The following is a 14976-nucleotide window of genomic DNA, read 5'->3' on the forward strand; positions in this document are numbered from 1 at the left end:
TTTTCCTATTTCTATCCCCTATTTCTAACACCTGAGCTCCTACTAATACCATGTGACCTTTAAAGGGCATCACTTCTCATGAAATACTACCCTGTTGTTCTTGGCCAAGGAGGCTGAAACGTGGGGTTTTCTCTTTGGTCTTTTCTGACTACCTCCGCATCTAGCAGCTCCAAAGATGATATGGTGCCAAATTGCCTGGCAGGATAATTCCAACACTCTCAGCTGAACAAGCAGGGATAGCACTGATTCCTGACTCACCATGCATATTCCCAAACTAACCATTTTCCTTCACAAAAAACTCCAAATTATTTCAAAGCACTTGTTATCCCAGCTGCACTTGTTCTCAAACCTTACTTACACCGTGTCAAAGTAACCAAAGCAATTCACTGAAATGAATGCAGGGAGCTCATTTTAAATACTTTTAGACGGCTTTACTCCTGCTAGAATTTGAAATTATATAATCTTGATAGAGCTCTTGATAGAGCATGATTGGCATTGCTACTTTTTCAGAAGGTTTTATAAAATAAAGAAATGTAAGAGGGTGCTTGCTGGCAATGAGTCTTTGAGTCACCTTAGTGATTGGATTTGCTCATCACATTTCCCTGATTTGTTTTACGAGAAAAGACTGTTTCAGTGGTATGCAAAAGCAGATAAGGTCTTTGACATGTATTCTGAAATAAATATGCACGTACTAGCTCTGTTCTTTACCTAGGTGATCAGTGACATTCCATCATCTGTGCAACCATATTCAGGAAAAGAAGTTGCAGCAGTTTGTCAGAAAAAGATGCTGCATCTGAAATGTCTGCCGAGCTTATCAGCATCGATCCTGTGCAAGGGTTCTGATGAAACACTTCAGGTCCTTGGCAGTCTTACATCTGCAAATAGGCACCTTTCTCTCACAGGAAAGGAATAACCTTCTGAAGAAAGGTCTTTTGACTAGAAGTTTCCTTTTGGTTATGATCTGCAAAAAACCCCAGAGGAAATATTTAAGCAGAAATAAAGTTGTAATAAACTAAATACAATGTTTTTTCTGAATAGTAACAGTGCTGAGCATTGGTAAGATGCATAACTGACCTGATAGTGAAGCTGTCTATCCGTAGCTCACCAGCATATTGACTTTGCTAATACTGATTTTGGCAGTTATCCATATAAGTCCTCTCGACGATGCACTATAGCAATATCCTGTTCTATTCCAAGGCAAGTAGTGAGTTACCTTAAACTGTAGGTCACGATTTTTGAGTCCGGCAATTTGACGGTCTACAGAAAATCTGCCCCTTTTCAGGACAGAATGAGTTCCTACGAATTTTGAGCAGACAGGCAGCTGGCAACAGATTCAAATGAGCATTCCAGCTGAACTCCAGGTAACCAAATTATTAGGAATAAAAAAATGTACACAAGAGCAAGATATGATGAACGCCTCATCCTCAGGAGAAGAACTCACAGTATAATCCAATCACAGGAAACAAAGGCATAAACCCCCTGCTTCCTAAATTTCTCTTTCATGGAAATTTTCTTCCATTAAATACTTAAATAATTAAGCTCAATTATTTGAACAGAAGAATGTTAAACTGTACTCCTTGACATTGGCATTTATCAAGGTATAGTATAAACAAACTTGTTCTCTTTAAGCATTAGACTTCTCTGAGCAGAACCCTCGTAACTGCAGTGTTTATACTCCTACAAAATAAAACCATTATTATAATAATATAGATTCTTTACTCAAGTCTAAAAAACAACATCAGGCAAAGTTAGAACAATGTTTACTTTATTTGAGAAGTAGTTCTGAGGTCTAAAACTAATAAAGACAGTATGTTATTCAATACTGCACTCTAAGGTAATGAAAAAATAGATCCCCAAGGCTCCATTACTAGTAGTTTATTGGAGTCTCCTACTCAAAAGTTCACATGCAAGTTCACGGAAACTAAAAGGAATCATTCAATGAATTTTGCTTCTATGACAGAAGTTCAAAAATACACGAGCTTATTTTCACTTCAGTCATGTTATTTAATATATTGGCCGCTTTTTAATATTTTGTTTGGCTACCGGTATTCAAAAACCAAGTTTGTGCAAAATCTTATGGAAAAATATAATCGAAGAGCATCGAGGTGTAGTATTTTATCCCTAATATGAACCCAAATTCCCAGATTTTCTTAGCTAGAGTCTCTGGCATGTCATTCATTGGCTGAAGAAATGGAAGATCAGCAAGATAGCTATGGTGGTGATGTAACTACCCAGGAAAAATGACTACAAAATACAGTAAATTTATACATTTAATAGCTTGTTGTTTATATTTTCAAGAGTGACCTCAAGAGTTTTACAAAATAACCTAAGTGGGACTATCGTCTCAGTGACTTCTACAGCTGGCATGCCTTACTTTTTTTCTTATCTAGATAATAGCTCTGCCATCTTAACTTGGCATTTGACAGTCTTTGATCAGACGCTGCTTTATTCCCAGTTATTTTGGGGTTAGTCTAGAGCACCCTATCCTGTGGCCCCGCAAGAAAGACTAGAACTAGGCCATAATGTTGTAGTGTCAGGGCATCGACCCCAAAGTGTCAACAGGATGAAGGGCAGCAAAGTCTTCCTTGAGGCTACAAGCACAGTGAGGAGCACTCAGGGAGAGCTCGCTGGGCAGAGCTGAACATTACTTTGGGTTAGTTTTCAGAGCAGAATTCCTATTTAAATTCAGTAAGGTATCAGACCCCTTTCATTCAAGCATGAGGAAAGGTAAAAAACCCACTCTCTCTCCTAATACCAATAAAGTCTACGTTGAAGCATTGTTCAAAATGCTAATTTAAAAGTGAATGCAAGTTCAAAGGTCTTATCCAAAGCTTTGTGGCATGGTCACTCTCTGTGCAAAGCCCACAGAATTGCAGAGCCAGCGTTAAACAAGCTCATGCAGACGATGGAAAGCCTAGTCACCAACAAACAGCAGAGTTTTGCAAGGGATAATTCATCCCGTCTTTTAAAAAGCAGCATCAATTAAAACATAATGACCTCCAGCAGCAAGACTCCGCTAAGCACTTTGCAGTACTAAAAAAAAAAAAGATTAAAAAAGAGAAAATTCTCAGCAATGCTGTATCATACCAGAGCCTGCAGTGTAGGAATCACAGAGACCACCGTCCAGGACAGCACTGCAGAGAGCTTCAGCCTCCTCGGCTGTTAATAATGCTTCAGTTTCTCGAGCAGTCCATAACAGAGGATTCAAAGGGCAGACAGTTTTTCCACAACTTTGATGGGGAAAGATACTATTAATTTTATGTGAGTGACTCTTCTTTCAACAGGCAAAATGGCCAGGAGGGCAAGGAAACACACCCAGACATTTTCCCCTGGTTTGGTAGCAGTCAATACTTTCACTTACACCACCGAGAGAACATGGCCAGCTCAAAGCAATTTTCTCAAGGTGAGAGGCCAAAGAAACAACAAAATTGCCAGCAACAGAAGCCTCAATTCCTGATGAAAGGATTCCCAAGGTTGTACAGAAAGTAATGAATATCAATTCTGCTGCAATATTATTTACCTCCTAGGAGAAAACACTCTCCAGCACAGAGGCTCAAACCTCCAAAAGTTCATGGGAAAGAAAAGAAAAATGCAAGCCAGAAGGCAAATTGGCAAAAGAGATCTGTTCAACAGCTGTATACCTGTGTCATGTACCTCATTTCTCTTTAGCACCCTGCTGCAGGAAGCTTCGCAAAAATGAAGATGGTCTCGGCGCTGCTTCTGCTGAGCAGCCTCCTGGGTACCCCCGCGATGCCTTCCCAGCGTCCCTCTTGTTACAAGAGGGCCCTCAAAGACCACAACTGTCACAACATCCCCGAAGGCACAGAGAACCTTCAACAAATTGATGATGGCCTGCAAGATCACTTTTGGGAAGGGAAGGGCTGCGAGGTGATCTGTTACTGCAACTTGAACGAATTGCTCTGCTGCCCAAAGTAAGACCATGCTCATTTCATACACACTTGTACAGTTCTATATGACCACCCATTATATTTCCATCGTTTTACAGTTTCCACTGGAGGAATAAGCTATCATTTTAAAGAAATGCATCACTTCAGATGGTTTGAAATTATATCAAGATATAGCCAATTACCTGAGACGTTGCCAGTTTTCAGTTTTTGTTTTTCAGGGGCTCACCTAGGACTTGCTTAGCATATTTTGTAAACTTGCATGTCCTATTACAGGGGACTTTAGCGTTTAAATCACCCAACCTTTGAGTCTTCTGTTTGGTCTAAACTAAGTATGAGAACTACATCAAATCTTTATTCACAGCACTTTGCAATGAAGATGTTTTCAGGACCATAGACAAAACCATTTGATTTCTGTTCCACGGTAAAGAACCTTATTGCTATTCTAAGGCGTATGCACATATGTCAGTTGAATAAGTGATTCTGTAAAGACAGCTGTTTAAAGTAGGAAAGCACGCAGCGAGGAACAGAGGTTCACAAATGCCTGCAAGGGAGGGAAAAGATTTAGCCCAAGAACGTCAACACTCCTCTGTTCGCTGGCACTGCTGACAAAGCTGAACGGTGAAGTTCTCATAGAATGTGGGGTTTTTGTTGTTGTTTTACAGAAAGAATGTACATCCCAACAAAATTAATATTGAGTTAATAAACACCACCAGCCCATACTGGTTTGAAGTAATAAAATGTATCGAGGGGTATTACTTCATTCAGCTTTCCAGCAACATCTTTTCTTCAGGAAATCTAGATTAAAAGTATCAACACTTCAAAACTTACTAATACTTCAGGGACACTAAAACGTGATGGCATTATATAGGCAAGCAAAAATGACTTTTTAATGCACCCCTCTTACCACCCAAGTTTCTCAAGTCCCCTAAAACCCACTAAAAGGCAACTTTTCAGCACTCCCATAGGGGACTAGATTTGAACCAAGTGGGAATGACTTCTAAAGCTAGAAACCTCACATTCAAACTGAGAGCAGGGTTTAAATAAGTTTTTCGTATTTCACTCTCCATAAAACCAGAAATGGTGTCCTCATCCTGAAGTATGCTTTGGGTTCCAGCTTCAACATCAGCGCTTTGAGCAGCCTAAGAAAGCCTCTTCCTTTGATACAAATACATAAGGAGGTCTTCCTTCAACCATCTTGAGGTACTGAAGACCTACTTTGCAGGTCTGCTCTCAGGACAAATTGCACTAAGCAGTATGCATGCATATGTGGAAGCTCTTTATTTTTCTAAAATTATGCATTTGGTAAGTTTACTTTCTAAAAGCTAAAATACCAGGGTGGAGTGCTGGCACTCTGGTCAGGCAATGAAAGTTTTGCCATCACTTCCAAACTAGGCCAGCAGAGGTAGAAATACAGTATCTTCACACAGACCCGCAGTTGCATTTACATTGCTGGGAGGGTATCCCACAAACACAGTAATTCCACATATACCCCACCAAAAGCTAACAAACCCCCCCCCCCCCCCCCCCAAACAGAAAGCAATAATCTGATTAGTTAAATATCTGGTAATATCTTTCAGGGATATTTTCTTTGGACCAAAGATATCTTTTGTGATTCCCTGCAACAGTCAGTGATGGACATCAAGTCTGCCTGTGAAGACAACAGACATTATTCTACAATCATGTAATGATGCTTTCAAGGGGAAAAACAAAACCACCACCAACAAAAAACTTCCTAACCACAAGACAGTGCCTCTTTTTACATCGTAGAAAAATTTCCTTTCTATACCTTTTTGGAATCTCAAATATGTAAGAAATTATCTTTTCAAACGTGGTAGCTGCCTTAATTTCCATAATGGTGTAAAAGACTGTACAAGCTCTTAATGCATGTTCATATGCAACCCCCAGCAAAAAGCCTAACTCGTGTTACTCAGCACAACATTCTCAACTAGTTTGGATGAAGAAACTCCAAGCTTAAGCCTTCATGTGGTTAAGAATGTGACTCTCGTAGCAACCTACTGCAAGCGCAGCTTTCTATTGCTTTACTGCCACCACACAGTTAATGTTGTTTTAAGCTGAAGCTACTCAGTACCTGGCGCTTCTGCAGACAGACTCCCACGTTCTAGTCAGGCATCTTAAACAAAATACATGCACATAGAAAAGGCAAACTTTCACCATTCATATTTGAAAATTCCACTGGGAAAAAAAAGTCAAAACTCACATTAATAGTACCAAACCACACTTAGGTCTTACTTATGTCTAACTGGTCACCTGCATTAACTATGGAATCTCTATAACCTTACATTGTTTAATCTTAACATTGAACTTTTAAAATACTAGAACAGTTACAATAGTGTGTGTGTATATGCATCTTCAGAAAGACGTCTAAAGAGGTTGGGACCGATGCAAGGTCTGTTAAGGCACCATAAAAATCCACGCTCAAGCAGCTTTTTTAATCAAGACTTGTTTGAAATACAGTACCTCAGAATTAAGTTAAAATGCCGGCTTTCTATTTTTAGGCTAGCCCTTTAGGGAAATACCTGGGGAAGTGAAGACAAAGAGGCATCTCAAAATATTAGAAAAAATCATCTTAATGTTTAAGAGGTATTGTGATCTAGGCTGTAGACACACAGTCACCTCTCAACACGTGCCAATACTGATTACAGTGCAAGAGAAAAACAGCCAATAATTTACGTCCCTTTGTAAGTTTAAGGAAAGCCACCTGGACAAGCCAAGCTTACAGGCAGTAAGCCTGGCTTATTGCCTTACGTATAAAAACTCTTTAGCTGCCAAGTCAGTCACATGGAGGGTACATAGTACTGAAGTAAATATTTAGTTTTTTCCACTTAGAAGTGTACTGTTCATCTAATAACCTCACAATATTACACCATGAAAACTGCTACCACCAGTTTACCAGACTTATTTCACATGCAGTATGAAATATGACAATGACTGTTTTTCTTCCTCTGTCAGTAAACGAAGGCTGGCTAGTGGGGGAGGGGGGTAATTATACATAGCTAATAATAAATGTTTCAAGTAAATATGCGTGTACTATTTCTGCCAAGTAATTTTTAGGCTACTGACTGTTAAACAAACAGTTTGTGTCACCAGGCTTTTTAAGCCTGGTTTGTGTAATTATTCCTGAGTCATTTGGGCTTCCTACCAAATCATCAATTAAGGGTAAAAAACCCCCATAAATCTGGCAACCCACAGTCAAAATATCCAAAGTCAGTGCTCTGCTAAGAAAACATATGGTATCTGCTCTTGCGCAGAGTCCTCTATAAGCTTCTAGCAGTAACAAGGGCATGTAACTTCTGTTGGTTGTGCCATCTAGTTTCTACATGAATCATGTTGCATATGCCTGGTGTTCACAGCTTTCCAAAGCAGCAGTGGCAAAAAAATTTAAGGCGGATGCAAATCCGGGTAGTAAAGTTGGGAGGTGGTTTTTGGTTACTTTCCTTCCACCACTCCTGGCTAAGGAAAATCCACTGGAGAAAAGTTTTACACCTTTCCACATGCAGCAGGACGGGATCACTTGGGTTACTACTTTAAGACTGACTTCCCACAGAAACTTGCTTTTGTTTCTCTCCCCCCTCTCCTTCCCTCCCAAAGCTTCTTCTACAGGTCCTGCCAGGCCTAGGTGAGAACGTTCACCCCGGCCACCCACTCAGAGAAAAAGCCGTTCTCCTTCAGATGCCCTATCCACAGCCAGGTTCCCTGGCTGTTTCTCCAACTAGGAATTTGAAGACGACAAGCTAAATTTGTGCAAAGGATATTTAGCAAACAACTTTACAGTCACTGTAGTGAAATGGGCACTAAAACACCTCTTCAGAGGAACACCAATTTCAGCTGCCACTAGCTAGGTATCACTCACCATCCTGAACTTAGGCCAACACCACAGAACTTCATTGTGGAAATACATATGACACTGCAAGTGAAAGAAATCAGGTCACTGAGAGCTACTGGGAAGGCAGCCAGTTTGAGGTCAGGGTTTATCATCATTCAGTTCTATGGGAGTGTCATGGGTCAAAAAAGCAAAAGAGCATCTTAGTTGCAGTGATGCCAGCAAATTAGTTTTCAAAAAAACTCACAAGATTAACATCGAGCAGATTAGACCATAGAAATACTGCTTTCTCATTTTTCCCAAATTAAGAAAAAGCTTTTAAACATCTGCTAAGGTTAAGAGTTGCAACAAATGCTAACTGAACAAGCTGAAGCTGTGTCCTCCTCTGCTTTAAGATGAGAACTCTTCTCCCTCTGCCTTTTCTTCAACCTATGTGCACAGCTTAAAGCAGAAAGAAATCATCTGCCAGTCTAAATGTGTGGTATATGGAATAACAGTTAAATGACAATACAAGAAGTCATTTATATCATCTTCAACATCAGACTTTACTAAGATATTCAATGAAAAGCAAAAGTATTGCTGGATATTTTTCTCTTATGTTACCATAAGTTTTGGTTTGGTTTTGGTTTTTTTTTGTTTTTTTTTTTTTTTTTTTTTAAGGCAAAATGAGCTAATGCATGCAATGAAAAAGAAATAGTATGCCTATTAGAAGATACCATATTGACCCAGCACAGACTCTGTCTTCCATTCTCCAATTAAGTTCTTAGCCACATTCTATGTAGATGAATGGAGAAGTCAGCAGCTAAAGGATTTCTCACCGAGTGGAAGGATTTCTCAGCACAGTAAGCTGCAGCAGTCTTTTCATCTGTACTTACAGCTTTGAAATTCGGGAGCTGCATTTTTTTCCATTTTAATATAGGAGCAGGAAGGCCTTGGTGCTTGGCAGCACATATCCCAGCAATGACAAGATGAATAAACAAATCAGAAAAGCCCCATCAATTCTTGTTTCCAAAGGGGAAAAAGAAAATATTATTCAGCCATTTCTGCCCAGCTAACAACTGGAACTGTCATTTAAAGCCTTTTACCTTAGGAAAAAGAACATATTGCCAAGCCTGCTACAGTTTGTTTTTTTTTTAAAGGCATTGTATCATGAGAACTTGAAGTACATTCATAAATATATCCTTGGCACGCTTTAATTGAAAAATATTTTAATATTATTACATAATTAGTCAAAGCTTAACTATTAGGTACAAGTAACTCACTAAATAAGTTACAGACACACCCACTTGAGCAACAATATCAGTGATATTTATTTAAAATACTTTTGCTGAGGAAATTTGTTTCATAAGAGATGGTTTTCAAACAAATCAGCAAGGTTATGAAAAATAAAACAGAGACAAACTCTCTGGGGAGAAAAAAAAGTTACAAAGAAAGCTTTTGCATATCAACAAAACCCCTCAGTCTTTTGATTTGCGGCCTGAGTCTCAGTCCCAACCTTTTCCGCCTAATGAACCCCACTATCCAGCTTTAGATCTGGTTTGTTCTTGTCATTCTTCACCGAGTAGATGAAATATGTTAAGGTGTCCTTTTCATTCACTGGAATTGTCCTAAAATGGCAGCCAATTATCTATGAAGGAAGAACACAAGGAAATTAAATTACCACTCTTACATGCAGAAACTGAAAATTCAGATTTCAATCAACTACATTAAAGTTTAAAAGATTGATCAAGAAGCTTAAAAAAAAAAGGCAAAAGCTACCTCTCTTCAAAAGTCTTTAATAGTCATAATAGTAATAGTCATAAAAAAGTAAATGGGAATCATTTTACTGAGAACTAAATATACTTTCCAAAGTAAAAAGCCCAGAAATTTTTCAGGGGAAGGAGGAAAAAAAAAAAAAAAAAGAGTTCTCAAAACGAGCATAGGAGTATCATTACATTTGTATAGTTAAAACTTGACTATAAAGCAAGTAATGACTATAGAATATCAGAGCTCCAGTACAGAAGTGAGGCTACTGCTCATCACTCAGGTGGGGGGAAGAGCATGTGTCTATCAATTAATGTATGGAAACATCTAAGACAATACAAGAATCTTTGAGAATTATAATCAAACATTCAGCTCTTCAAAACAGAGCAATCAATTAAAATTCACCACGCTGTAACCACTAAAATATGATAATCTCTAAAGAGTTCTCGAATCACTTTTGTCATTCCAGAAGTCTCTCCCTTCATCAAAATGAACACCAGCTTTAAAAGAAAGCACTCAAAAATATTATACCTACCCAAGACTATTCTCTGGCTTTTTGCAGAATACTTTGGTAGGTTAAAATTAGCAAGAGGAAGTGAGAAAAATGGGACTGCTCATTTAATTACCACTATAAATGTTTAGCATAATTAGCAAGTTAGAAAGCTTTCTAAACCCCACCCCCAAAAAAATTCACAGAGAAACAGTTTGACAAAGTCCTTTAAAGTAGACTTCTAAGTAACAGCTAGAGGAGCGTCTATTGTACATTAGGACAGGTTACAAGGAACCACACGCGCTGTAAACTAAGGAAGTTCTGCTGCTATGGCTCACAAATACCTGCAGGTCAAACAAAGCACGTGACAGAAGCTTTGCCTATTCACATCAAGCAGCGTAAGAAGCATACGCTAGCGCAAATGTACATGAGATGTACCTAAAGCAGACCCTTAGAAAGGCTACTTTTGCAGAACAAAAACTGCTTGTGCTTTTTCAAATCACAGTCCTGCTAATTCAAGAGCTAGCTGTACCTGAGCTCACATATGAGAAAACAGAAGACCGATTTTAAATTCTTACTCATAGTGGCAGCAGCACTATTCTTTTACAGCTTGGCCTTGAGATTTCCCACACATTTAAGGACCTTGCCTTTAATCCACACAGATTAAGGGAGAGACCAACAAAATGTCTGCACCAAAGTACAAATGAGTGTATCGCTGCACAAAAGTGAAAAAACGGTTGCTCCATCTCCCTGCTAGGAGAAGATCACCAGTTCCCTCATGTATTTACATCAGCACGCTGTAACTGCATCTTTGCAGTGCAGGATTCCTTTAAAATTACTCACATGCAGCAAAGATGCTCGCATACAGCTGTACTCACACACAGCTTCAGCACTTTTAGAAATATTGATAAGAAAAAACCTAATTTCATAAAGTTCCATTTTTCTGATGACAGACCCCAGTGATTTTAATTAACGTAATTGTCAATAGAAGCCTGTTTTTCAGATTTCCATACTTTACATACACACAAACACCTATGTTTGTATTAACTAGCTTTTCAAAGCAAAGCCTGAACCTTGCTAGAACTTCACTGCCACCTCTCAGTTTCTAGTTCTTTTCAGCGGGCCACTTCAGGTGAAGGTGTGACTGATGCACGGACTATAAACCCATGATTCTGTGATATTCAGGGACACGCAGATCATCTTACTGTTCCAACTCAACATGTCGTGTTTTTAAGCAGCACACGCTGCTTTCGGAAGTTGAGAGTCCCTCCCCTGGAAAACTTTTGCTTTTGATTTACTTGGCTCAGGAGCTGCGGCCAATGAAGGAAGCTAGATAAGCAGTTCCCTTTTGTTCTCCTAAAACCCAGATTACATATGCTCTTTATGCAAGGATCGCATTGTATAGAAAACCACATGCCACAGCAAGTTGCATTTTCTATTACGGAACAAACACTCATACGTACTTCAACGAGCTGTGCTTTGTTAAGTCCCGGTCTGGTCTGTAGCTTGAAGTGTCTTTTGTACCTTCGAAGTGTGTTTACTTGTAACTGATATAAATCAACCTAGAAGAAAAGGGGGGGAAGGGGAGGAAAACAATCTAATGTAACTGAAAAGGATTCAGTCATTAATAGTTCGCCTCTCAAAAAGATTTTGGAATCTCACAGATACATAAATGTAAACCGTCAGCTCAGCAGACCTAATTTTGACAAAAAACAAACTCCACCCCACACCTTCCAGCAGAAAGGAAAACAGCCCAGCTTGGTTTAAGAGCATTTTATTGTTACCGAGCATGGCTCTGCCTCCCTTTAGCTGCGGACAATATTTGGAACTCATTATTGTACTTCAATCAGTTCTGCGTTTTTGTTTGTTCCCCAGTTCAAGCATAATAACACAAAGCCCAGTAACAACTTTCATATAACATCTGTGAAGATGCTGATTCAAAGGAGGCCCCCATATTGTGATTTCAGCCATCAAATTTTACAAAAGTTACATGCAAGATACAGCACATCTGCACCACGAGATAGTACGTATTAGAATCGGGAGAGAGTCTAGAGAACAAAGTTTTCTTGGCTTGAGGTGGGAGAAGAAAACAGCTGCTCTTGCTCTCCAAACATATCCCTGCTACATAAGCACAATGCAGGAGTTACGTGCACAGGCATAGTTGTCCAAAACTGTTTTTCAGCATGAGTTGACAGTTGAGAGAATTGCACAAAGTCCTCTTAGGGATACAAATACACAACTTTAACCCAGTACTCCCTCAGTTTTGAATCCCATGAACTCAGATCAACCATCACTTCTCCCAGCAACAGCTTACCCTCCCACCCTCCTTGACAATGTAAGAGAGCTTAATCAGATGACTGAGTGGGAAAGCAAGCTGAGAAAGCAGGCTGAATGAGAAATTCTCCTAGATCAGTTGCAATTACAGCAGCGTTCTCCAGACTCACTGCATTAAACACTGGTTAAGACATCCACTTCTGCTTTAAATTAACTTAGCGGCCTCAACTATAGAATATTTAAACAACAACAGTGCTACTGCGTACTTGGTAACCTTGCCAGACTTGATGTGATGCCACTTTGCATGATAGAGGCTGGCCATCCTTTGGTATTCCAAAGTTTACACAGCACAAATTCCACTTCCCAAGTCACAGTGGGGAACCCACACACTAGAACATCACACAGAGGAGTAGCAGCAGCTTTCCACCAAGTCCCAGAAGCTACCAGTACTGCAGAAGCCTCTTCCCCTCCCGTAGGAATCGCTTCTGACAGGTAGTGATGGTCATGACTGAGATGGAAACGGGAGGGCCTTACAAGTCTTCAGAAGAATGCTACTTTTTTTTTCCTTAGTAAACTGGATAGCAATTGAAAATAATGAAGGTCAAGGGCCAGTGGGCATCCAAGGCATACAGTAATCACATGGGATGAACATACTGCCATTGTCCAAATGGCCAGCTGGAGCTTCTCAAAAATACTTCCCAGGCAGTTTTCTTTCCTGCAGTAGTACCATTAAAAAAAGCTTGTTTTCTTGTTCTAGAGATATCCATCAGTTGTGACATGTTTTATAATTCTTGCATGAGAAAACAAAACAGGCTTGCAGGAGAGCTGCAATTACCACTGTGCCAGAGAACTACCTGAAGTCACGCAGAACATTAGCTTTAGACAGAACTTTCAAAGAAGCAATCCCACATACTTAACAGACAACCAACACAGCCCAGCATCAAACTACTCCCAATCCCCTAAAATCCTCTTAGCCAGAGCCTTCAGACTGGAGCCACGTGCCTTTAGGCAAGGCTTCTTGCGCAAAGTTTCATCACTTATGCTGCTGCTATCTGCAGATGCTGACCATAAGGATGCCATTAAATTAACACTTACGGAGCAATTTCTGAAGAATGCTTTAAAAAAATCCCTCTTAGAAGGGACCAAGTAGGCATGACAGCCTCTGCTCAAAATTAACACACTGAAGAGCACCTGCTACGCCAGGCTGTAGCAAAAATAATACAGAGCATATGTAGGAAAAGGAGCCTTAGGTACAGTCTCTCTATACTATGCAAAAATTTGAAGGCTGCAGTTCACTTTTATAATGGGTGAGGTTTCACTGTTCTGCAATGGAGAAAACAGGTCGGAAAAGCACCATCCTTCTCCACTCCCTTCTAGCACAGCTCCCTAAACGTCTCTTTCTCCAACAAGGGGTAAAAACAAAGAGCTACCATCAAACTTTCCTAGTTAGACTAAGGCAGCGGAATAACTGCAAGAGCCAATCTGCAACACAATTAGCAGAGAAGGAAAGGATCGGAGGGATGGGGCAGTGAAGCATTTATATCCCAAGCCCTATGTGCAATTCCCTGCAGCAGACAGAGTTTGCTGATATGTGGCAAAGCACCGCTCTGGAAAGGAAGCACGAAGGAAAAAGTTGAAAATAGTGATTTTCTAAGAGAACTAGCAGGCACTTAAAAATAATGTAGAGAATCTTGTTCATTCTGCTCTGCACAATTAATGCAGAAAATACACCACAAAATTCAGTTAGCTTTTGTTATATTAAGGTGTGAATCAGGTCCCTTCCCTTACCCGCATGCCCCAAAATAAGGAGAGCTGCAAGGGTGCAAAAGCGGTATCGGTGCAGGCTCGGTAGTTGTTAAGAACAAGCTTAACACAACAATTAAAAAAACCCCAACTATTTAGCTACCTCTGGAGTGTCGATGTCTTGCACTGGTGAGTCACCATCATCATCGCTGCCTTTCCTCTTTCTTCTGTTCCTCACACTCTGAATTAAGTTTTTGTGGAAGTCACAAATGTACAGATGTCTTGCCTAGAAGAACAATACTGTGTCTTTCAACCAAATCCATGTAAGTATCTCCCAGACTTATGATACAAATGTACATACAGAGACAACCCTCCAGCAACCACAGTCACATTAACTGAGTTCAGGAAGCTTTCCTACTGGATTCTTCTAAATAAAGAATGTGTTATGCTACAGATCACCGACACCAGCTCGGCCCAGAGGACACCGGAGTGCTGCCACCGACTCATTCAGTAGTAACAGGCTGCAGAGACACAGGAGTACAACCCTCCCTCCGGCCACTCATCGCAACTCGGGGATCGGGGAGCAAACAAACAAAAACCAAGCTTTCAGTTGTTCTCCGCAGGGCAAAAAGCCGGCTCTCGCTTCCCATCTATATCCCCCCCTTCTTGTTCTACTTCCACTACCTAGGCGAGGTCAAGCAACACGCTTTTTTTCCTTTCCAAGTTTCCCTTTGTACGGATCTGCACGCTTTGGGAGAACTCTTAGGCGCGTACCAACCCCGATTTTCAGAGTTGCGTGCTTTAATGGCAATGGAAGCACGGAGCTGCGTTTAGGGACCACGCCTGCAGGGCGAGGAACCCCCGGGCCGGGGTAGGGGGTTGGGGGGGGACCCTCGGGGCGCACGAAGCTCCGGCCGAGGCGCGGAGCAGTCACGCCGGCTGCCGCGCATTTTAAGCCGCTTTGCCCCGGCTCCGGG

The 14976-nt window shown here is 40.5% G+C and overlaps 2 protein-coding genes across 2 annotated transcripts in view; one reads left to right on the forward strand and one right to left on the reverse strand.

Moving 5' to 3' along the window:
* The first annotated feature begins 3696 nt into the window (after nt 1-3696).
* Nucleotides 3697-5540, forward strand: SCRG1 (stimulator of chondrogenesis 1). Its single transcript, XM_009330696.1, has 2 exons — nt 3697-3932; nt 5486-5540. The coding sequence occupies exons 1-2, from the start codon at nt 3697-3699 to the stop codon at nt 5538-5540; spliced, it is 291 nt and encodes a 96-aa protein (XP_009328971.1).
* Nucleotides 5541-9035: 3495 nt separating this feature from the next.
* The window catches only part of SAP30 (Sin3A-associated protein, 30kDa), a 20125-nt gene continuing 14184 nt past the window's right edge, over nt 9036-14976 (reverse strand). Inside the window, exons 2-4 of the mRNA XM_009330732.1 lie at nt 14163-14285; nt 11446-11544; nt 9036-9376 (exon numbers count right to left, since the gene is read on the reverse strand). Coding sequence (XP_009329007.1) covers nt 9254-9376; nt 11446-11544; nt 14163-14285 — 345 coding nt within the window. The 3' untranslated portion in view covers nt 9036-9253. The remainder of the gene's footprint in view (nt 9377-11445; nt 11545-14162; nt 14286-14976) is intronic.

Source organism: Pygoscelis adeliae, unplaced genomic scaffold (assembly GCF_000699105.1).
Source record: "Pygoscelis adeliae isolate BGI_AS28 unplaced genomic scaffold, ASM69910v1 Scaffold167, whole genome shotgun sequence".
Lineage (NCBI taxonomy): Eukaryota > Metazoa > Chordata > Aves > Sphenisciformes > Spheniscidae > Pygoscelis > Pygoscelis adeliae.